Genomic DNA, 25,886 nt, shown 5'->3' with positions numbered 1-25,886 from the left:
TCTTTATTATATACGATTAGTATAGATAGTAGTAAGAGCTCACATTTATATAGTAAACATATTGTACAAATCTATGAAGTAAACACCAATATGGTCCAACTTTACAGATGAGAAATTGAGGCATTACAACTTACCTTGTGAGTAGCAGAAACAGGATTAAGTTAATATTTTTAACCTTTTTACTGAAGTACCTTTTCATGAGTATTAATAAGTTAGCTGTAGGGTTCAGCCAAATTAAAGTAAAGACAAGAGTGTTACTTTCTTCTCAACCAGTTACTACTAGTGAGGACATTTCATTAAATTATTTTATTACAAAGGTTTTATTTAAAAGAAGGTCTACATGGCAACATTATCATCATCATCATCATCAAAACTCATATTTATTGTACATTTACTATATGTTAAACAATGTATTATGCGTTTTATGTATATTTTCAATTTCTCATAATAACTCTTTAAGATAGTGGTATGCTAGAGCTGACTCTTACCAGTTCCTGAGAACTGCTCTTTAAATTTTCAGGAAGTTTATGAGCTGATTGATGTTCTGTTGGTGAGAGTGATCACACAACAGATATTACTAAACATTAGAGCCTCTCTCCTCCCCATGAGATGTCACTTGCTAAACAATAACTAGCAAACCATTGGTATTATTAATAAGTCTATTTTAGAATCAGGAAACTAGCATACGGGATAGGGGGAGAATTAATTAACTTGCTAATGGACACAGAAAATTGCAGCCAATTTTAGATTCTACATTCATGTGCAGTGTTCAACATTATACTGGTCAGAATGTATGGTAATGTCATTAATCTTTTTTAAAATTTATCTTTATTCTTGAAAATATTACAGATGTCCCTCCCCCTATTGACCTAATCATGATTACGCAGGCAGGTTGAGATAGGTTCAAAAGAAAGGGGAAGCCATGTAATAATAGCTAATTTTGGTTTAAAGAGCAGTGTTTGCATATTTAGTTTTTTAAATGTTTGGACTATTATTTAATTAGACATGAAATTACTACTTTGCCTTTATTCTCTTTACACTTGGAATTTATGTAAAAAACCAGAGTGAAAGTAATAAGTGCACTGTGATGTCTGCATAAAAAGTTCCTTACAGGGATCTTACCCTGAGATGAGGAGGAGGAAGAGTCATGCCCATTATGTTCTGCTATGGAGAGATTGGGGGTAATATCTTGGACATAACTTCACTTGGAAATTAAAATGTTTTGGTTCCTAGCAACACTAAATGTAGACTCATATAGTTACAGAAGGCCATAGAGTCAATCATGAGTAGGTTTCTGTTGTTCTTGAGTGGGCATTATGAGTAAGTAAAAATAAAAACATTTATTGAGTACATATTTTATATCACATATTATTATTTTTTAAATATATTTTTATTGATTTCAGAGAGGAAGAGAGAGGGAGAGAGAGAGATAGAAACATCAATGATGAGAGGGAATCATTGATTGGTTTCCTCCTGCACACCCGCTACTGGGGTTCGAGCCCACAACCCAGGCATGTGCCCTTGACCGGAATTGAACCTGGGACCCTTCAGTCCACAGGCCAACGCTCTAGCCACTGAGCCAAGCCTTCTAGGGAATCATATATTATTTTTTTAGAGAGGAAGGGAGAAGGAAAAAGAGATAGAAACATCAATGATGATAGAGAATCATTGGTTGGTTGCCTCCTGCAAGCCCCCTACTGGGTACCAAGCTCACCATCCAAACATGTGACCTGACCGGGAATTGAATCATGACCTCCTTTTTCATAGATTGATGGTCAACCTCTGAGCTACACCAGCAGGGCTCAGATACTATTTTAAATTATTTATGTATTTTAATTCCGTCAACCTTCATAATAAACTATTCTTTAGGAGTGTGAAGAAGGGATTTAGGAATCCCCAAGCTAGAATGTAGAAGAGGGAAGTTGCCAGTTATTCCTCCTCTGCCCAATCTTGCCATCATAGTTAAATCACTCCCACAGTCCAAGTGGGGTTGAGCTACCTGATTGATTGCCTATAACTGATTTGCATATAACTTTAAATTTGTATATGTGTGGCCACACAAAAGCATATTTTAGCCTTGGGTAGGGGACAAAGGCAGGCTAGAAGTTCTCAATGGGGAAAAAAGGGGGACATATGTAATACTTTCAAGAATAAAGATTTTTTAAAAGCATATTTTAGTATACAACAACCATTTTAATTAAGTTTTCAAAAAAAAATGTCCTTTTACTTGCGATTTTTCCCTCTCAGTTCCAACAGAAAGGTCAGAGTAGGCAAGCAGAAGGGCCATCGTTACATTAGGCAAACCTCTCATTTCACTCCAGACCATTATGAATGCCCAGCGCCAGCTGAACCCATCACCAAGTCGAGACAAAAGAGGGCTCAATATTAGAAAGACCAGAAGTCTAAAAGACAAAACAAATTTTTAAAAGTTATTCTTGTAATAGAAAGTTCTTTTCATTTCACCCTACTCTATTCCCCTGTGGAATTTCCAACTCTCAGACAAATAAGACATCTTTCATGTACATAGTATCAAAGGAAGGCCGAAGGGCATTCCATACAGAGACATGCCAAGAAAGTGGCATTCATCTTCTTTGTTTCTTCCTGTAGGGTGAGAATAGGAAAATTCCACATCACTTTTGGTGGTGCTTTTTCAGGCAAAAAAGAAAAAGTTTGAGATGTTTTGTATATATAATAAAAGAGTAATATGCAAATTGACCATACCTCCGCTATACCCACTAGCCATGCCCACCAGCCAATCAGGAGCAAATATGCAAATAAACCCAACCAAGATGGCTGCAGCCACAGAGAGCAGGAGGGAGGCTTGGGTTTCCCTGGCAATGGAGGAAGCCAAGCTTTCCGCCTGCCCTTGCAGACCTAGGCCTCCACTCAATGCTACAAAGTTTCAATTATAGAAGGTAAATAAATCCAAACAGAAATGGTGGCAGCCACAGAGCTGGAAGACCAGGAGGCTAGGGTTGCCCCTGGTGATGGAGGAAGCCAAATTTCTGCAGCCCTGGCCGGCCTAGGCCTCCACTCCAGGCTACAGAGTTTCAATTATAGAAGGTAAATAAACCCTAAACAGAAATGGCTGTTGCCACGGAGCTAGCAGAAGGCTTGGATCCACTCCAGGCTACAAAGTTTCAATTGTAGAAGATAAATAAACCCCAGATACCAGGGCCTCCACTTGGGTTGCTGGGGGGTGTGGCCGGCCTGCAAACCACCACAGGCCCCTCTCCCCACACCCCAAGGGAACCCCCACCCTGATCCGGGACATCCTTCAGGGCAAACCAGCTGGCCCCCACCCATGTACCAGGCCTCTATCCTATCTAATAAAAGAGTAATATGAAGATTGACCATCATTCCAACACACAAGATGGCTGCCCCCATGTGGTCAAATATCCTGCCCCCATGTGGACACAAGATGGCCACCACAAGATGGCCAGCAGGGGAGGGCATTTGGGAGGGACCAGGCCTGCAAGGGAGGGCAGTTGGGGGCGATCAACCCTGCAGGGGAGGGCAGTTAGGGGTGACCAGGCTGGCAGAGGAGGGAAGTTGGGGGCAACAGGGCCTGCAGGGAAGGGCAGTTGGTGGGGACCCAGGCCTGCAGGGGAGAGCATTTGGGGGGGACCAGGCCTGCAGGGGAGGGGCACTTAGGGGTGACTGGGCCTGCAGGGGATGGCAGTTAGGGGCAAACAGGCTGGCAGAGGAGCAGTTAGGCATCAACCAGGCTGACAGGGGAGTGGTTAGGGTGTGATCAGGCTGGCAGGCAGAAGTGGTTATGGGCAATCAGGAAGGCAGGCAAGTGAGCAGTTGGGAGCCAGCAGTCCAGGATTGTGAGAGGGATGTCCAACTGCCCTTTTAGGCGAGATCCTACCGGGATTGGGCCTAAATGGGCAGTCGGACATCCCTCGAGGGGTCCCAGATTGGAGAGGGTGCAGGCTGGGCTGAGGGACATCCTCACCCCCCTTCCGCCTACCCCCCCCCCCGTGCACGAATTTCATGCACCGGGCCTCTAATATATATATATATATATATATATATATATATACACACACACACACACACACACACACACACACACACATATATATATATATATATATATATATATATATATATATATATATTTATTTATTTTTTTCCTGTCTGGGATCCCAAAAAGAAATAAAAGTAAATTAAATGAATAAGAAGTAGGGGGAAAAGTTCTCTTTTTTTTTCTTGGTAAACTTAAATCTTACTGAATCTGCACAATATTGGTCAACTCACTTCTATTTCTTCTTTCATTTACATATCATTCCTATATTTTATACTAATTGTATCTGGTAATTTGGGACTAATTTTCATTTACTTGGCACTAGCCAACTTGATATCAACTCCCAACTGATTTTCCTAGATGGAAGTAGAATGTTAACAGTTTGAATGATGGGGATTACAGAATTCTGAGACTCCAGTTATAGTATGTGTGTTTTTCTCTCTCTGTCATCTCCTTTTCACCTACATAGGCAGACTTTTTTCTGCCTCTTCACACTAGAAATGGACCAACAAAAATTATTTGAGCAAAAAGGACATTTACAAAGAGAACTTCCTTATGATTTTAAAAACCTCTTTCCAACTATGATTAGTAGGAAATTATTTGTTATGAAATATTAAGCAAATAAAATAAGAATATTGTTTTTTAAAATTTATGATAGGTGTTTAACTTTATGAACCCTCAGAGAAAAAGAGAAACTACTGAATGAAATGGAACAAATGTTAATAGGGTTACCTCTAGGTAGTAAGATTATAATTTTTTTTCTTTTTTCTAATCTTAAAAAATCTTACAGAGGTCTTACATTGCTTTGAAATGAAGTTAAAAACTGAAAACAAAACTAACAAACAGAAAAACACAGATAAGCACTAATTTGCTGATGATTCTTTGGAAAGTTTAAGAATCAAATTTTCATTCTAAGGAATGAAACATTTTTATTATTTAAGAGAATATCTTCAGGTTTACTCAGTGTTTTATAAACAGAAAACTTTAAATGATGTTCTTACCTTAAAACAATAAGTGTGAAGTAGATATTTAATGAATAATATATATCAGAAAATGATACATATAAATACGTATGTGCAGGAATTAGAAGTCCAATAAAAGTAAACACCATAAGAAAAGCAGCAAATGCTAGACAATTCCAGAATCTGCATTTTCACAAAAAATTAAATACAGTTAATTATGGTTAATTAACATATTTCTTGTAAGGCTCATATGTGAGTGCAGCATTGTGTTAGGCATTATCAAGAAAGTAAAGATCAAAGTATTTATAAACACTCAAGGAGCTTATAATTTAACTGGGGAGAAAGTTGCACTAAGGCAAGTAAACAAACAATTCTAAAGCAATTTTGACCAGTTTACACTGAATGTAAATTAGTGTCTTTCTTTTTGGATTGACTTTGAAAGACGTGTTTAGGTTGTAATTATGCTCTAAGACACTAACTGTTAAGTCCTTGTATCAAACAGGAAGAACTAAAATCATTGATCTTGAAAGGGAATACTGAACTGTTAGTCTGATTTACATAGTGAGAGAATGAAATCTTTGTCTAAAATCTAGAAAGCACTTAGAAGATGTGAATGAATCTTTTATTGCCATGAATTCCCTTTGTAGATTTTCCTTTGGAGATTTGTGAGCATGTGTTTATTCAAGTGCTCCTGAGCCCAGGAGAACTCTGTCATTCCCAAAGCTCCAGTTTTCATCAGCGGCACGCAGAGCAGCTTGGGAAAGCACACTCAAACTCAGTATGGGTGCTGGGTCCATAGGAGGCTATCTAAAACTGATTTCTCGTTGCCTTTCAACTTATTTCATGTCTTTAATGTCAACTACTATTAAAAAAATAATTGAAAAGATTAAAAAGGCTCAAGAATACAATTTTATGAGAGGATTGTAGCTTGGTTTTACCCGTATGTTGTCAGAATGCCCCTGAAACCCCTTAAAGATCATTTTTGCCTCTTCTCAAGGAATACTGTTTTTGCTTAAAAATAAATTCAACACTAAAAGTAAATTTTCTTCTGTACATTAATAAGAAATCTCTGTTTCTGAGCTATACCTAAGAAGTAAAAGTACCTAGGCATTATCAGAGAAAATTTTAATATGAAACATTCTAGCCTAGTAAATTTTAAGGCAAATTATTCAAAATACTAGAAGCCTGGTGCATGAAATTAGAGGACTGGGGGGAGGGGGGGATGGGGCGGTGATCCGGGAGCCCTTGGGGAATGTCCAACTGCCAGCTTAGGCCCGCTCCCTACGGGCCTAAGCTGGCAGTTGGATATCCTCAGCGCTGCCGTGGAGGTGGCAGAGGCTCTCACCATCACCACTCTGCTCACCAGCCATGAGCCCGGCTCAGGGCTTATGGCTGAGTGGCACTCCCCCCATGGAAGCGCACTGACCACCAGGGGGCAGCTCCTGTATTGAATGTCTGCCTCTTGGTGGTCAATGCGCATCATAGCAACTGGTCGTTCTGCCGTTCAGTCGATTTGCATATTAGCCTTTTATTACTAGGATTTTTCTATGACTGAATTTAGGCTTATTATTCTATGCAGAGAGCTATCATCTCTTTCTTGTATATGTGTGGCCATACTTTAAAGTCTACTACCTTCTGGATTTAAATATTTCATCCAACATTAACTTGGAGGAAAACATACTAAAATATTTTGACTAAAGTGTTTTGACTTCCCTATCAAAAGCAAATCCAATCATTGCACCATACACATGTCACTCCCAAAAAAAGTTTCTCAAAGCATTACATTCACCTACCCATACATTTAAGGAAATCACTTGTAAATATTGAGTAGGATAATTCAGTCAAGGAAGTGGTGGATATGAATCAGTCATACTTTACTACTCATTTAATGATTACATAATTTAAAAATTAACCTTAATATTGTAAAAAAAATGTCATCAAATACCAAAAATTAGTCTTGTTAATTACCATAAAATGTAATAAAATCAATGAAGCCATAAATATTGAGAAGCTATCAAGACCTTTTATATGTGGTAGAAGTTAATGAGAGAAACCTGATGAAGAGAAAACCAGATTTTCTAAGGAATCAGTCTCCATCAGATTCATAGTGGTGAGAGCCAAACCACCAAGGCCCAAACCCATCTAATAGGTATGTGTGTGGTGTGTGTGTGTGTGTGTGTGTGTGTGTGTGTGTGTGCACGCAGTAAGTCAGGCACATACAAAAAAGCTTCTAAATATTTTTTTAAAGTCCCTTTCTTTCACTTGGGGGTCATGAGTTATGCTAATAAATGTAGATCTTTCATGGTAGGAAAGTGTTACAACTTTATCTATATGTAACTTTTATCTGGAGAGAGGTTTGTTTATTTAAAAAATATATTTTTATTAATTTCAGAGAGAAAGGGAGAGGGAGAGAGATATAGAAACATCAATGATGAGAAACATTGATCAGCTGCCTCCTGCACACCTCCCCTGGGGATCAAGCTAACAACCCAGGCATGTGCCTTGACTGGGAATCAAATCATGACCTCCTGGTTTATGGGTTGACGCGCAATCACTGAGTCACACTGGTTGGGCTGGAGAGAGCTTTTAAAAATTAAAAGTGCTATGCTCTCACCCTCATAGGTTTTGACTCTATAAATCTAGGCATCTGTATTATTTTTATTGCCCAACGTAGCACAGCGACTAGCTTAGAAGAATGATAAGAACTTATGGACTGGATATTTTAGGGATATCAATTTGCTTGGAATAAAAGATTATACATGATCGTAAGGAAATAGTTCCTACTTGGAGAATTTCTTTCTAACAAGGTGATGTATTAATAGAAGCATGAAAGAAGTGAGGCAGCTACTTCTGCCCATATGTAGGGGGAGTATGCAATATGTAGAGGAAGCACATTCCAAGAGCAGACACACAAGGACACAAACCTGGAGAGGAACATGTTTGGCATGTTTGAGAAACAGCAAAGTGATCAGTGTGGCTGGAACAGGGTGGGTGAAGGTGAGAGTGGTAGAAAAGAATCACAAAGTTAATGTAGAGACGTATCATAGGACTTTGTTGGCCATTAAAACAACTTCGACTTATAGTCAAATGAGATGAGAAATTAGATGATTTTAAAACAAAAGAAGTGATCTGAGAAAGGGGTAAGTGAGGTGTGTAAGAATCAGTAAAAAATCATAAGATAAAATGCATTATAGTCTCAGCATGTTTGCAGAATTGTTAGAATTGTGGTACTGGGGGGCGAACGCTGAAAAGATGGGAGATGATACACTTCTACTCTAAAAGAGTAGTATGGAGCTGCTGTAGGTTATTATAGGATGTAGTAGGATTTACCATTATTACCTTAGGTTTCAACTATTTTGGAGAGTAGAAACTAATACATATCATATTTTAGATACTAAGATTCTTGAAATTGAGATTATTAAGTGGTTATTTGTATGACCATATAAGTGGGTGGGTGAAGCAGGGTCTGGTGGACATGCTCTTAGGAGGAGAGAGGTACAAGAACTGGAATGTGAGGAGGAAAGGATCAATTGTGTGTATTGACTGACATCACTAGGAATGGTAATAGAGTAACGGAGAGAAGTCACACCGAGTGGGGAGAAGGGAGAATCTTCTCAGGGCTCTAGGGATAACGACAACCAAGAAGGTGGCAGAGGGTATAATGGGATCTCACGAGCTTCAAAATGAGGTTGCACTAGGGAAGGAGGAGAAACCATGACATAGAAATGACTGAGGTACAGAGCCTACCTCAACTCTAGGCTCAATAGTACCAGGGAAGCAGGTGAGAAAGATACCATGACTTAAGGAATGCAAAGGAACTAATGCCTTCAGGGAAGATCCAGCTTTCTCTTTCATTTAGAGCAAGAAGGTGAAGGGAGCCTTCATAATCACTTCCCATAGATACAGTTGAATATTAGTGTAACATTTTGAATTATTCCTACAACTGTGGCCCAATTAATTCTGCCTAGCTGCTGGTACAGCCGGCTTTCATTGTAATTGATATAAAATTTTAGTGAAGTGCTCCAAAATCTTATAAGATCCGACACTTTTAAGCTTCTGACTTCTAAATTTATTCTACCTTCTATAACATTCTTCCAAACTCCAAAACTCATCGTGTTCAGGGCTTCCTTTAACACATATGTTGCCGTTGTGTTATGTGGGTCAAGTTCCCACCCTCTGTACTGGAGCCTTACAGAGAGCACCCTTATTTGGGGCCGACACAGATTCCATCCATCCTCTGTTGGGTGTCCTTGAGCACATTGGTATATTTCTGCTCAAGTTAAGTCTTGCTTTTAGTTTGGCCATATTTTCTTTTTTTTATACAAGACTTACTTTTAGTTTGGTCATACTTTCTTTTACGACACTGCTAACCCTCTTCAAATGCCCTCGCTTGACCTTTTAATTTGCTTTGTGTGGCATCTCTTTATGGTCTTTAAAAATTTGGTCTTTTAAATTTTGGTCTTACACTCTAGTGTCAGTGCCATGCTGAGCTCCACTAGAGCCTGAGGTAAAAGGAACTATCAGTAATATTGATCTTATCTTAATTTAACATTTTAATATTTTCATCATTGATTTTTTTGTATTAGTTTGCTCCAAAATATTGCATTATACTCATTATTTATCTTGATTATTGAGGTTTTTTTGGCACCCTCTAAAATTGTGTGCCTGAAATGAGTGTCTCATTTGCCTTCCCTTATTTCTAACCTTGTCTAGTGGTTTAGACTGGAAATTACTGAGTATATGGTGAAGGAATTTATGGGGAAATAGAGCCAACATGAACTTAAGGTGAACTTAAAAGGCTTGCCTAAAGTTAGAGGAGTAGAAGGCACAGGCAACAGAGTTTATAGGACGTGTTATCAGTCGGGTAGTTCCGATCAGTATCTTACTTTGACCATGTAGTTGTGGGTGCAGTTATTATTACAATCTTATGGCTTCTAATGTATGAGACAAAGTGAAAATATGCTTGCCACTCACTCGAGTAGTAGTGACTCAACTCCTGGTTTTAAACTTGTAGAATTTAAGAAAAGTCCCATAATGGCCAGTGTAAAGATTCCAGACATTCCAATTAGCTCACCTATTTTTTAAAAGAAATAAATATAAAGTATTAATTTTAACAGGGATGAAAATATCTTGATAGTACAGTGACTGTACAGAGAGGCTACCAGACATGGTTTCAATTGGATAATACTACAAATTACTACCAACACCCATCCTCCTCCTTCCTCCTCAGATTCACACCCGATTGTGTGGTAAAGTCTATACTGGACGTCCTTACACTCTTTTGGGTTTATGTCATAGGCAACAAGGTGGAGCTCACAAACTCTTTATGGGCCTTAGTAAAGTTAGAGCATCAGCTACAGGTCTAATTGTTTTCAGTGGGGCTCTGATGAATGAAAGGGAAGTGAGCTGATCGTTTCTTTATATACTAGCGAACTTCAAATGCTTTATTTTTGGGGAGACAGCAGGAAATAGAAATAGTTTGATTTAGTGACAGGTCTAAGGGAGTTGAGTCAGTAGAAACCCAATATGAATCTACTTCCCAGTTTCATTTTGTTTTGGTGCATTTACTATGGGAGACTAAAAAGCCTAAAGTACTGTAGCACATTTTAAAAATAGCTCTAGTAGAGTTATATCCCCCTCCAGCTTAGGAAAGTAGTATATTATCACTGTAAAGAATTCAAATAATATGGCACAGTATAAAGTATATTTTTAAAAAACAGAACACCTGAATTCCACTGCCACAACCCCAGTTATAATTCTAAATTAGTTTAAACTGGGATTTCTATTAGTGACAGGGCTATATTTGCCTGGAAGAAATAATTTGATAAACTAATTGAGAATAGAGAATGAGAACCAAAGGGCAGCTTCAAGAATTAAAGGGTGCTTAATGAATTTTTATGCTGGCGACAAGTGGTAAAAATTAAGCAGGACATAGAAAAGTTAGGAAATAGAGGTAGCTATTAGATTTCATTGAACTGTGAACTATATAATGTAACTTACCCCATGAACTCTTCTTGTCCTCATCTTAGTAAAATTTACTATGAACCAGAAACTGTGATATATTTAAGAAGAGGTAGCAGAGATCATAAGTAAGGTAACTCCAGAAATTTTCGGAAATCATAAGGAGATCTCTGGATTTTTTTTTTTACAAGCTATAGAATTAGGAATTTCATGTAATTGGATCAATATCTTGGAGAAGAATGAAGTATCCAGTGAACATTCATGGTGACATACATTCAATATATATATATATATATATATATATATATATATATATATATATATATATCTTACCTTATAATAGACAAATATGCAAATTGACCGCACCTTCGCTACACCCAAGCCACGCCCACCAACCAAGCCACGCCCACCAACCACGCCCACCAGGAAACCGTTGCTGAGTGCGGCCGAGCCCAAGGCCAGGAAAGCCGCCCGAGGCTTTCCCGGCCTTGGGCGCCAGCAGGGTGCCTGCGCCGATCGCAGAAGACCACTGGGGGTCGGCTCGGTCGCAGGGACCCTGGGTGCGGCCGAGCCCCAAGGCCGGGAAAGCCGCCCAAGGCTTTCCCGGCCTTGGGCGCGAGCGGGGTGCCTGCGCCGATCGAAGGAGACCACTGGGGGTCGGCTCCTGCAATCGGTAGCAGGGACGCTGGGTGCAGCCGAGCCCAAGGCCACCGCCCAGGGCCAAGCCCGGACACTGAAAGAAGGCAGAAGGCAGTGGCCACAGCCAAGGCCTGGGTCCCCTGTGCTGGCAGAAAACTGGTGCAGGCAGCCAGGTGAATGAAGGTCTATTGCACGAACCTTCGTGCAAACGGGCTACTAGTATATATATATACACACAAATAAAGTCACATAAAAACTACAATGTGACTTTACAGTAATGTGGTTCTGTATTGGGCTTCTTTTTTAACTTACTGTTTAGCAGACACTTTCTAGTTAATAAAAAAGAATGATTTTTGTTTTAATACTGAGGAATATTGTGGATATGTCACTTTTATCATATTGTCATATTTATCAAATTGCTATATGTGTACCTTCTGTTTCTTTGGTTTACTTTGTATTCCTTTGTTACAACAGTTGTATTTTAATAACTGTAGGCTTATAAAGTGTTTAATTCCTACCTAGTAGAGAAAGATCTCCCCTTATAATTATGTTTTGCCTACTCTCACTGTTAATATTTCCTGATAACCTCTTTAAATTGTTTTGTATAATTTCAAAACCAAAAAAGTGAAAATACGCTAGCCACATATTTTTGTTATTGTTTGATTGCGATACATTTTAATTCATTAAATCAATATTATTCTTAGTTTAGAGGTAGAAAATTACAAGTTTTATATTCTCTAGTTCTGGCTAGCAATGGTACCTAAGCCATAAAAATAACACGTTAGTCATTTTTGAATCCTGAAAGAAGGGGGATCTGTGGACATAGGTGCTTTAAGGCACTCAAGCCTTGAACTGTCATTGTCACTTATTATGCAATGGTAAAATCTGGAAAATATTTATGATGGCTACCTTAAAGATACTAAAAATATAAATATTAAGCCAGGATAGAGTGAAAGTCCTTTTCCATTAGATTTATATTCACTCTATCTTGTTTTCATACATTTTTTCCTAGAATTTCACTTTCTAAAATGTTTAGTGAGAGACATTTTGACACAATGTTTATTATTTCCTGGGAGCATAACCCTTAACATTGAGGTTATGCTTGCTTACTAAATGGTGTTAGAGGAAATTATATTTGCTGGGATATATTTTTGCAAGAAATTAGGTATGCACAATTTAAGTAGTATATGATAAAGGACTTGTACAGATTGACCATATTCTCATAATTAATTCATTAACTTTATCCTGTAACATCAATAGATTGTAATTGGCTTTAATTCACTGTGTAATTAGGAAAACTCAAAATCCTACATTCTGCCTTTCTTTCCTCAGACATGAAAATAATAAATCCTGTTACATTAGCACTTCTAAAGAGAAGTTTTTTTCTGTCTCAATTACTCAAATTTTATACTCTCAGTAAACTTTTATAGTTTTCTGTTTAGGTCCAAATTTCTTATAAGTTTATTCCTTGATATTCTATAATTTTTTTTGCCAATGTAAAGAGAATCAAATTTCATTATATTTTCTAACTAGTTACTGCTGACTTATAAGGACGGTACTGATTTTTTATATTAACTTTATACTAACTATTAAAAAGCATTGTTGGCTTATTTTCTTGAAATTTTCATATAATCTAAAATGTCGTAACTACTGTAACCATTTCTCTTTCAAATATGTATAAATTTTATTCTTTTATTTTATTTTATTTTACTAGCTAGATCTTCAAATCATTTGTAGGGCCATCTGAAGAACTGGGTTGAACATGATTCTGAGGCTGTGTCAGCAAATAGTGATATAGCTAATTACCAATACCTGCCATGCTTCCATGAGAAGAAAGTGGTGATAAATGGATTAACAATGAATTTTATAATATGAGTTACCAAGAAAAGTATATTTAATGTCATGCAGTTAGAATGATTATTTTTAAGATTGTCCTTTTGTAGTTAGTATTTAACTGCATTGTGGATTTAGAATTTTATTGAAAAGTTCTGTAGTCTAGTTTATTTCTATAAATGGTCTTCAGGTATATATAAAGGATATGCATTGTGTTTTAGAAAGGAAAACTCTACATATCTTATGAACCCCACATTTAAGTTTTTATTTAAAACTTTTTATAGCATACTATTTTTTTTCCAATTGGCTATGAAATTATCTGGGAAAGTCATGTTAGAATATTCATTGTAATTATGAGTTTTGTCAAATTCTCCTGCTTAATAATGATATTGCCTTTATATATTTTGGCATATTGTTTTCTGTTGTATAGATACTAACATTTTTATCTCTTTCGATAGATTATTTTAACAAAAAGATTCATTCTAGATCAGTTAAATTGTTTTTAAGCTAACTTTTGCTTAAAAAGTTAGTATGTCTATTGTGAATTTTTGATATCTTTATTTTTAATTTTTCTATGTGATTTAATTTTAGGGATAGGCTCCTCACTTACAAATAAAAAAGATGAGGTACAGATTTGAAAAGTTGAGACTTATATGGTTGATATCATCACCAAAAACAGTAGACATCCACAATTGAACCAGTTTTGCACAGAGAATTCCAAACAAGAAACTTGCTATATAATATGACAATATTGGACTCACGATGCTACGTGCTGCAAGAAAGGGGAGAAAATTAAAAATAGTTAATAGAACTCACTTAATTTTGAGTGATACTCTGACTAAATTAGCTTTTCTTTTTGTCACTATCTTTAAAAATAGCTCATTCATATCATGTAGGGTAGATGTAGGATATTTTCATATTTCTATTCTCAAATTCTGAAAGCCACACAAGTTTATAAAAGTCAGTCAGTTTAGTGTAAGAACTTCCTTCCGTCTCCGTTAAGAAATATACGTTTATTCAGTGCCAAGCAGTCCAATAAATTTTGGAGATGCAGTAATGCGCAAGAGGTAGAAAGTCTCTAAATTCATGTCATTTATATTCTAGATCCAACATAAGCCACTGAGGAAATGCAGAATGTATCTCCTCCATTGTCCTCGCCTGCCAACTTACTGGTTCCTTACTGTTGGACATTTAACCTTTTCCAGTTTTCCCCCTCATACATAATGCTGCAGTGTATATTTCTGTACATAATGGATTTTTACTTTTCTGATTACTTCCTTAGGCCCCAGAAGTTCAGTTATGCACTAATGGATAGTTACATCTTTAATATTGCTGTTTTGCCAAATGACTTTGTAAAGTCATTATGATGCCCTCCCCTGAAAATTAGGAAGCCTAAGACTTTGACACACTCCTTTGCTGGAATCAGGTATGCCAGTGGGTAAGAAAGTCCTGCCCACTTAAACATTTTTTTTTCTTAAATCTTTATTGTTGAGATTACTACAGATGTCTCTCTTTTTTCCCCCATGCCTCCCTCTATCCAGTTCCCGCCCTGCCACAGGCCTTTGCCACCCTATTATCTGTGTCCACAGGTAATGCATCTATGCATATAAGATCTTTGTTTAATCTCTTCCCATCCTCCCAACCCCCTTCTCTCTGAGAATTGTTGGCCTGTTCCATTTCCATGCCCCTGATTCTATTTTATATCCAATTTATTCTGTTCATTAGATTTCTTATTCATTTATTTTAATTTTTAGATTCAATTGTTGATAGGTATGTATTTGTTGCCATTTTGTTGTTCATTTTTTTTTTTTTCTTTTTCTTCTTCTTCCTCTTCTTAAAGAATACCCTCAGCATTTCATATAATACTGGTTTGGTGGTGATGAACTCCTTTAGTTTTTTCTTGTCTGTGAAGCTCTTTATCTGACTTTCAATTCTAAATGTAGAGTAATTTTGGTTGTAGGTCCTTGCTATTCATCACTTTGAATATTTCTTGTCACTCCTTTCTGGCCTGCATAGTTTCTGTTGAGTAATCAGCTGACAGTTGTATGGACATTCCCTTGTAGGTAACTAGCTGCTTTTCTCTTGCTGCTTTTAATATTCTCTCTTTGTCTTTAGCCTCAGCATTCTACATTTGCCAAGTAGAAAGATCTGTAGAGTTCTTATAAGTATGTCTCTAGTGACACATGATCTCGCTCATCTAGGGGAAATGATGAACAACATAGACTGATGAACAAGAACAGAACCAGAAACAAGGAGGCATCGATCGGACTATCGGGCCTCAGAGGGAGGATCGGGGAGGGTGGGGGGAGGGGGGAGAGATCAACCAAAGGACTTGTGTGCATGCATATGAGCCTAACCAATGATTAAGTTCAACAGGGGGTTGGGGCATCCGTGGGGAGGGGTGTGGGATGGGAATGGGGGGATGAGGACAAATATGTGACACCTTAATCAATAAAGAAATTTTAAAAAAAAGAAAAACAAACAAACAAACAAACAAAAAAAGAAAGATCTGTAGGGATAGCGTGAATGTGGAAGGAGAGTTTCATGAATGGCCCTCTAAGTCTCTAACTCAAATCAGTCCCAGGCATGAATTTAGCCACTTTGATAATTTTGGGATTCCAGCACTTCCTATAATTGAAACAAGAGAGGCCTACTCTGGTTTAACAAGGATGCAGGGAACTGGAGTTAAAAGACCCAGTATAAAAATTGCTTTCTCCTTTAAGAAAGGAAAATAGCTTTTAGTCAGTAAAATGTTACTGAACTGATTTATTAGGCCAGGAAAAGCCTCAAAACAAATCTATTATGTCTTACAATGTTCTTAAACTTTTAACACTCAAGTTGGAAAAGGTAAGAATTCTGCGTGTAATAAATTTTCTTAATTTTTTCCTCTTATGAAACATGTGCTAACTTCAAAGATAAAGCAACTGTTCAAATGAGTTATAAAAATAATTACTGTGAAAATTATTCACAATTGTGTCAATAGATAACAATGAAATATCAGTAAAGCTTATTAAGTTTCTTAAAGGAATTTTTTCTTTCAAAACTATTAAAAATTCAGAGAAAGTACTAAAGGCTAAGAAAATAACAGAGCTTTTATTATTTATAGTTGTTACTATTATATTTTAGTAGGGTGATTGTTTACAATTTTTACTTCTCTGAAGCCTAAACAAATGCAAAATTGTGTTCCATTGATTTTTATAAAAATTTTGAGGCAAGTTCTATGAAAGGCAGGACTATTATGGTCATGGCTTAATCACCAGGGCCTTAAATAAGAACTATAACTGAGTATATGTCAATAAATAATTGTTGGATTAATGAATGAATGAACTTCCACATCAGTACCTTCCTTTTATTTTTACTTTTTTTTCTTTCTAGTGAATATAATATCAAGAAAGTTCTCTTGATTAGTCTGTAGATGTCACCTCTGACAGTTCCCTGAAATTTTGTGGTCAATATTTAATATCTTAAATGAAGCCCGGTATGTAAAACTGTACTTCTTTGAATTTTTTCAGTTTCTTCAAAGGGTGGTCCTTGAATTTTTAAGATGCTTCTGAATATAGATTTTTTTTTTTTGTGAATAACTTGAGCCATTTTCAGGAAGGTTTTATCTGCAGTAAGTTTTATGGTGAAAGTCCCTGATTACCATATTGGGTCACCTTCCTTTTTACTCAAATTTTGGAGGAGTTTGTATGTGTGTGGTATTTGGCTTTCTCACACACCGTAGATAACATACATGAAGCATTTTAGAGGATATACCTTCTTGTGCTAAATTGGGGTTCTAGGTTCACCACAGATGTTCCAAGCTGCCATGGCCTGGGTAAACTAATTTGATACAGAGAAAAACTAAAGGTGAGTGCTTCTTTTGACCAAGTAGAATAATTGTCCATCATGTGGACCTGATCCCTTGAAGAAGACATGAGAGGATAATGGTCCCATAAATGGGTCTTGGGGAAAAATAGTCTTCAATTCTGAGTTTTAGGCATTGATTATTAATATGTAAGGCATGATGAGTCAAAATAGAAATAAACAGGGTCTCTGGCTGCCCAGCAATAAAGTACTCTCCAGGGACAGGGAAAGCAATGGTGGCTAAAACTTTTTGAGTGTTTGGAAAGGTAATTTGGGTTATGCTTAATTTCTGGGGACGGGGGGAGCAGAAAAAATCCCATTTCAACATAATTGATTGTTTGGCATCATACAGACCCCTTGATGTACTAGAATGAGGTCTGGAAGCACCTCTTAAACACTTCCCCCCCCCCCCCCAAGAAGATAGGGAGGTGGAATGAGATAATGCTGCAGAAGGCCTTGGAACACGGAAGACATCCAGTGAGTGGAATAACTACACATCAGCAATTTTCTCCAGAAGACTGTAATCACTGTTCTTCCAAAATCAGTGCAAATGGCAACACAGTAAAAAAGATCAATAACTTCTTAGCAGTATTTATATAAAAATATTGGACTTTATAGACAACCTCAAAGGGTCCTATGAACCTCCTCCCCCATACTCAGACACTACTCTCTAAAAACCACTGTTCTAGGAGGAAGGTATTGGGTTTTGATCAGAGAGAAGCACATAAGATACTTTTGAATGCACTGGTAACACTATATTTTTTATCCTGAGTGATAATTACACATATTTCATTTATTTTATACACACACACATACATATTACATCGGAAAAAAATACTTATGGTTCAGGACTCCCTGAATGTGTTAAATGAGCTCATGGGCACCTTGCAGTTTCTCTGCTTACAAGCACTGCTTTCAGGCCTTGTAGATGACTATATAACTCACACTTTTGCTGACAGCTTTCTATGCTGCTTTCAGGGACATGGTCCCAATGATGGGGAAGATAAAAATACATTGGGCAGCAATCTAAATCTGAATCTGTGCCAGTAACCTGCCTTCTAATGCACCCTCTTGCTAGCCGATAACTCCATTTGTGAAAGAATGTTGGAGGCTAGCAGCTTGACTCTGTACCTAGTTAATCAGTATCCCTAATGCACATTCTTGTTAGCCTATAATCAAGTCACTGCCCCTTCCTTAATTATCTGGTCTTCCAAGACCTATTTACCTAAATACTCCCATTTTATAGAGGCCATAAACCGTGAACCATACACAACCCCCAGAGTGGGTTATCAGCACTGGCTCCAGGCCAGGCCTTTAGGTGTGGTCTCATGTCCCCCATCCCAACACACAGGGCTTTTTGCAAAGCCCACGAAAGGTCCGGAAGTCTGATCCATATTTGGGGGACAAAGAAGCCAAAGGGTATAAAGGGAAAGCTTCCTCCATATTTGGGAACTCAGGATTTGGAGAACTGACCCCCTGAGTCATTGTACTAGTACATGTGAAACATCTGAAAATAAATGGGTTTATCCTGAATCTCTAAGTACTCTCTTCCTGTGTATTTTTCGATCACCTGGTAAATTCTGTAACACCAAGAGAAGGGGAAGGAAAGTTGCCTCTTCCCATCACTGGTGAATGCACTCACTACCTGGCTTATCTTCTGAGTTCATCTTCAACACATCAACAGCTCTCATTCTTACTGTCAAGTAAAATGGTTCAGCCTAGGCCTGTGGAGGAGTGCTGCTTTTATAAGGATCCTCATGAAAGTCCCAACTCACCTCACAATAAAATTTCAACTACTATTAAATAAGGGACACGTTTTGTAAATACATGCAGTGCTTTTTAAAAGGTAAGACACTATACTGATACTCATTATTTTGCTTGTACAAGTATAATTTGTGATAAGATATTACAAAATCGATGTCAGTTTTCAGACAATAAAAGATTCTTTTCTGGAAAGTATTATGCTAAATGAAATAAGCCAATCAGATAAAGACAAGTATCACATGATCTCACTTATATGTGGAATCCAATGAACAAAATAAACTGACAGAGACATGGAAGCATGCAACAGACTGGCAATTCTCAGAGGAAATGGGTGAGGGGCAGGAAGAGATTAACCAAAGAATTTATATGCATAATCCCTGGGCACAGAAAATAGTGCAGTGAAGGCCTGGGAGTGGGGGGTAGAGAGAAGGGATGAGGGGTCAATGAGGGAACAAAAGGGGACATCTGTAATACTTTCAACAATAAAGATAAATTAAAAAATAGGTCCTTACCTAAGGAATGGTTCATACTTTTCAGGTCGGTGTTAAAATCCATGATACTAGTAAACATATTATAAGACATTATAGAGGTTATCAGACTTTCTCCATTAATTAAGTTGATGAGGCCCCTAGAAAGACCTATGGAAGGAAAAAATATTTTAGGTGAAGAAAATAAAATTTCACTAAGCAAAAAAATATTCTTAGCTATGGATATACATCGCATACTTTTACTACATACTTAAAGTTTAGTCATGTTTGAAAACTCTCTTTAAGAAAATGTAATTATATATTAACTGCATAATAATGTAATTATATATTAACTAGACCTTCATAATTAAGTACCAAATTAACTGTGCTTTATTATGGTTGATGTAATTGAGATAATCAACTAGGGCTCTCATTCCTTCTTTCAAAGCATATGAAGTTCATTATTTTTTTAATTCAGTGATTTGGCCTATATAAATACTTACATCACGTATTTATGGCAACACAAAAAACAATGACAAGATAAAGTAAATTCATAAACCAAGACTTTATAACACTGTACCTAGTGAAGGGTTAAGGCAATTGCCCAGATACTCTCACTTTAACACAAATTGTCTGATTTTCCTATACATTCCTTTTAGTGGTTTTAGAAATCAAATTCCATGAATGGAGAGCACCTTGATATTATCTACTTTGATCCTAATTTTCCTTCATTTATTATTATATTCTAAGTTTAGAGAGCCATTAATTATCATTTTTCTGTGCTATTAAATGTGTCTATTGTGACAAAACTATAACTTGGAGCAACTTTGATGATTTTCCAAATTCCCACAGGAAGGAAACATTGCATGGCAAAAGCCCTTCCTGTAGACCAACCACTCTATAGCTGTGATCACAACCTAATACAGTAAGTATGCTGTTGGAAGAGAAGAAAAGCAAGGCAGTCTGTTCTTGTGGAAGCTCAATTGCCTTGATGGTTCACTTCTTCACCCATCCCTGCATTGATGCCCTTTGCTGTAAGACTTTGCAGTTTCTCTTTCACTGAAGAGATCCAGTCTGTTTGGTCATGTAATGATACAAGCAGAGGCTTGAGAAATATTTCTGCTTCCTCTCTCTTGGACACCTGTCACCACGATGGCAGCATTTCCTGGCTACACTACTGGAGGGATGTGAGAAATACTTGGAGGAAACATCAATCCTCCTAGGTGAGGACATCTTAGATCACTCAGTGTCTAGACGACCCTCCAGCTGACAGCAGATTTATTAGTGAGCCTAACTAAGATCAGCAGAGCCCAGCTCATATCACCAGAACTGCCAGACTCACGAGAAATAATACATAATTATTGTTTTAAGCTACTAGGTTTTGGAGTTGTTTGTTACTCAGAAAAACCTGATAGTTTTGTATAATTATTTTATTTTAGAAAATAGAACCATAGTTTTGAGCCTCTGTGGCTCCTGTAGGGCTATACCGCTTCTGCTGCAACATGGATGGACCTTGAGAACATTATGTGAAGTGAAATAAGTCAGACAGAAAAAGCTAAGAACTCTATGATTTCACTCATATCCTCCTATATAATAAACGCCTAATATGCTTGCTAAGTATCTGGTCATCTGGTCGACCATTCAACTAATCAAAGCGTAATATGCTAATGAAATGATAAGGCTGCTCAAATGCTTGCTATGACATGCACTGACCACCAGGGGCAGATGCTCCAACTGGTAGGTTAGCTTGCTGCTGGGGGCTGGCCGATTGGGACTGAGTGAGATGGGCCAGACACGCCCTTCTCAGCTGGAGCCCTTCCCAGCTGGCCAACCTCCCACATCCCTCCCTGACCCCAGTCATGCACCAGTGGGGTCCCTCGGCCTGGCTGGCGCCCTCTCACAATCTGGGCTGAGGAACACCCCACCTCCCCCCAAGTGCATGAATTTCATGCGCCGGGCCTCTAGTATATAATCAAAGCCTAATATGCTAAGTGTCCAGTAGTCTGATCATCCAGTGGTCCAGTCAACCAATCAAAGCGTAATATGCTAATGATATGCTAAGGCAGCTCAACCGCTCTCTATGATGTGCACTGACCACCAGGTGGCAGATAGTCTACCGGTCAACCACTCGCTATAACGTGTACTCACCACCAAGGGGCAGACGTTCCAACTGGTAGGTTTGCTTACTGCTAGTGTCCGGCCAATCAGGACTGAGCTAGATGGGCCAAACATTCCCTAGAGCCCTTCTGTGGTCCCCCCGTGACTGGCCAACCTCCTGTGTCCCTCCCTGGCCCTGATCATGCACCAGTGGGATCCCTCGGCCTGGCCTGCATCCTCTTGCAATCCAAGACCCCTCAGGGAATGTCGGAGAACTGGTTTCTACCCAGTCCCACTCAACGCAAGAGCTACCCGCTGGTGGTCAGTATGCTCCCACAGGGGGAGTGCTGCTCAGTCACAAGCCGTGCCTAAGCCAGCACTCAGATATCTCCTGAGGGCTCCTGGACTGTGAGAGGGTGCAGGCTGGGCTAAGGGACACCCCCCCACACACATACACACATAAGTACATGAATGTCATGCACCAGGCCTCTAGTGTGGAATATAAAACTGTAACTTATGAACACAAACAGCAGTGTGGTGGTTGCCAGAGGGAGGAGGGTGGGGGAAGAAAGGGGTCTTAATATGAGGAGATAGGAGGTTTGACTTTGGGTGGTGGGCACATGTCCCTATATACATATTTTGTAAATTAGTTATCCACACATGAAACCTATATGTCCATGATGACTAATGTCACCCCAATAAAATTTAATTAAATAAAAGAAAATAGAACTATAACAAAATGTGAATATTTGGAAATAAATAATAGACTTGGGGGCATAAGAGGAGTCAACAGACCAGAAAAAGCTCAAGACAGTGTGAATGTACTCATGTGCTCTACTCATAAGCCTGGGCAGATTTTTTTCTTTCTTTTTTTAAGAATAAAATTAAAAAATGTAAAAATCTTGCTTTGAAAACTCAGGCAAAAATATTTTCAAGAGAAAAATTATTTATTTTTAAGAGATATAATGTGAAGAGAAAAACAAAGTTCCAATAGTAATGGCAAAATGGCCAAAATTTACAAAAATAACCCTGCAAATTAACCCCAAAATATTTTAAATTCAACAATGGCAGGCCAGGAAACCAGTGTAATACTAACTAGATTATCCTATATAATGAAGAGGTAATATGCAGATTAACCCTAATGCCCCCAGGCTGGCAGGGGGGCAGTTGGGGGCAACCAGGCTGGCAGGGTGGCAATTGGAGATGACCAGGCCAGCAGGGGGTGTGCAGTTGGGGGAAATTAGGCTGGCAGGGGTGAAGTGAGGGGCTACTAAGCTGGCAGGGGATTCAGTTGGGGGTGACCAGGCCAGCAGGGGGGGCAGTTAGGGGTGACCAGGCTGGCAGAGGGGGACAGTTTGGGGTGACCTGGCCAGCAGCGGGAGGCAGTTAGGGGAAACCAGGCAGGCAGGCAGGCGAGCGATTAGGAGCCAGAGGTCCAAGATTGTAAGAGGGATGTCTGACTGCTGGTTATGGCCTGATCCCTGGGATTGAGCCTAAACATCCCCCAAGGGGTCCCAGATTGGAGAGGGTGCAGGCTGAGTGAGGGGACCCCCACCCCCATGCATAAATTTCATGCACTGGGGCTCTAGTCAGATTATAAAGTTAAGGGAAATGTGTAATGCTCTCAGGTAGAAAAGAACTCCCCCAAATCTTTTGAGTAGAAAGAGGCTGGCACTCACAGGGTCCCACAGAGGCAAGGATACTTTATAATGCTGGCACTGCCTTCTAAAGTTTACCTCACACTCTTAATCTTCTTGTTTTGAAGACTTGGATTCCCTTTATTCATATAGATACACTTGATGTGTCTCCCCTACTCTATTTCTACCTACCTCAGATAGCTCTTTCCCCTTTATCTGGCCATAAAATAAAAGTGTGTGTGTGTGTGTGTGTGTGTGTGTGCGCACCCGCGCACACATGCACACGGCATACGTGTGTCTGCATGCACACATGCATGCGTGCACCACACACAAATTCTTTTTTAAAACAAATGCTCTAGTTCTCATTATTAAAAAGTGCCTGGGAAAAAACAAATTAGGTTTTTGTTTTTCTTGAATAAGGCTCTCACATTTTCAATGGGTTATATTGATTTGGTATTTTACTTTTACATATATATGTGTTCTCCAAAATAGTACACACTGAAATACTGTATGATTAGTGATTTTATTGTTTTGTACTTCTCAGGCTTTTGGTTCAAATGGTGACATTGACTCAAAAGGCTTTTTTGTGTTTTTTTTTTTTTTTTTTGTAAATGGCATTATCTTAATGACAGTGTTTTCAAAGGAAAAGAGGTGTTGGGCAATACAAATGTCACCAAAATATAGTATTTGCAATGTTGTAAAGCTCCAGAACTGCTCTGTTGGTACAAGGTAGAAGCATGTATTAAGTCAAGGATTCCAAATAATCCCCTGATCTATTCCATAATTGAATATAAGACTTTAAACATATATAATAAGTAAGCCCATCACTTGCATTTTATTATGTTCTAAGCATCATCACCCAAATTTCTATGTTCAGTCCCAATGCCCCAGTGACACACTTCACATCATGAAAAGTAGTGAACAACAGATCTTAAAAATAGACAACTTAAATATAGAATATGATATTTTAAATACAGGAAAGGAGAAAAATATACCTACCAAGGTCTCTTATAGCAGCTGCAGTCAGCATGGGATCTGAACTCAAAAGGATAGCTGAAAATAATAACCATGGGGTGGTTCTCAAATGTAATTTATTCACAGATGTCAGATACCAGAGAATTAAGGTATAATTGATACAAAATCCAGGAATTGTAATTAAAATTATCTGCAAATAAATTTTACAGATAGAAAAATTATATTGACTTTTAAAAAGCAGACCAGCATGTTTATTAAAGATGTACAATCACACGCAATCCATCAACAGAAAATTTAAGTTATCTTATTTAATAACTATGTGCTTGCAACTCTGGAAATAAAAGGCATATATTGCAATGATATCCTTAGGACCTGAGAAATAACATATTATAATTAAAAAAAGAAACTTTTAATTTTCTTGATAAAGCTATTAAATATAGCTATGTATGTGTGAGGTATATACATACATACCCTAAATACATGCATACTCATACATGCATACACATTTGACTATGCATAAAAACTGAGACATAGTCTATAACATAAAAAAATGAACACAAGTTTAAAAAAGGTGTCAAAAAAGAAAAAGAGAGAAAATATGATAACAGAAAAAATGTAGGGAAATAGCAGAGGACTATAGAAAATTTGAAAATAAAAATTCTGTTATTTTAAGACTGAAAAATCTACCTACCTTCTGCCTTCCCACCATCACCTTCTACTTTTCCATATTCTACCTGTGATGTCTACTTACCAACTTTATTCCCAAATGGACTTGGGAAAATATGATTGTCCTGAAATTATGTATAAGAATTCAGAACTGCACACCCATGTTCATTGAAATATTATTTACAATACCCAAGACATGGAAGCAACTTTAAATGTCCATCAATGGATGAATGTGAATGGGTAAAGAAAATGTGATATATATGTATATAATGAAATATTATTTAGCCTTAACAAAAAGAAGAAAATCTTGCCATTTGTGACAATATGGATAGACATTTAAGACGTTATGCTAAGTAAAATAAGTCAGACAAAGAAACACAAATACCATATAAACTCACTTGTATGTGGACTCCAAAAGAAAAAACAACTCATGGATACAGAGAACAGATGGATGGTTGTCAGAGGCTGACAGAGGGGGGTCGGTGAAATGGGTGAAATGCTCAAAAGGTACAAACTTCCAATTATAAAATAAATAAATCATGGGGATGCAATATACAGTATGGTGGCTATAGTTAATACTGCCACATTGCGTATCTGTATGTTAATTAGACTTATTTTGATGGTCACTTCAAAATATATACAAATATCAAATCATTATGTTACATACCTAAAACTAATATAATGTTACATACATGACAATTATCTCACTTAAAAATAATAAAATAAAAGAGCAATTATAATCTACACTAAAAGAGAAAGATGCAAATTGACCGTACCTTCGTAACACCTACCAGCAAATCAGGATTGAGTATGCAAATTAACCCAACAAAGATGGCAGGTTAATTTGCATACACAGGCTCTGAGCCGCCAGGGGCAGGGTGGGATGCTTGTGTCATCACCATTGCAGGCATTCCACACCAGCCCAGCAGCTCCAGGCCTCTGGGCATCATGGGAAGGCAGAAAGGTGGCTCTGGCCGGAGTGAAGGTGATGCTGGCAGCCAGGGGA

At 38.0% G+C, this 25,886-nt stretch overlaps 1 protein-coding gene across 1 annotated transcript in view; it reads right to left on the bottom strand.

The window, feature by feature from the left end:
• The window catches only part of SLC9C1 (solute carrier family 9 member C1), a 99,496-nt gene that overhangs the window by 63,000 nt on the left and 10,610 nt on the right, over nt 1-25,886 (bottom strand). The window contains exons 4-9 of the mRNA XM_008146689.3: nt 24,239-24,404; nt 19,551-19,676; nt 14,039-14,200; nt 9,970-10,069; nt 5,035-5,178; nt 2,228-2,402 (exon numbers count right to left, since the gene is read on the bottom strand). Of these exons, the coding sequence (XP_008144911.2) occupies nt 2,228-2,402; nt 5,035-5,178; nt 9,970-10,069; nt 14,039-14,200; nt 19,551-19,676; nt 24,239-24,404 (873 nt within the window). The remainder of the gene's footprint in view (nt 1-2,227; nt 2,403-5,034; nt 5,179-9,969; nt 10,070-14,038; nt 14,201-19,550; nt 19,677-24,238; nt 24,405-25,886) is intronic.

This window comes from Eptesicus fuscus, chromosome 3 (genome assembly GCF_027574615.1).
Source record: "Eptesicus fuscus isolate TK198812 chromosome 3, DD_ASM_mEF_20220401, whole genome shotgun sequence".
Classification (NCBI taxonomy): domain Eukaryota; kingdom Metazoa; phylum Chordata; class Mammalia; order Chiroptera; family Vespertilionidae; genus Eptesicus; species Eptesicus fuscus.
Note: the sequence above shows the minus strand (reverse complement) of the source record. Positions and strands in the feature narration are given on the sequence as shown.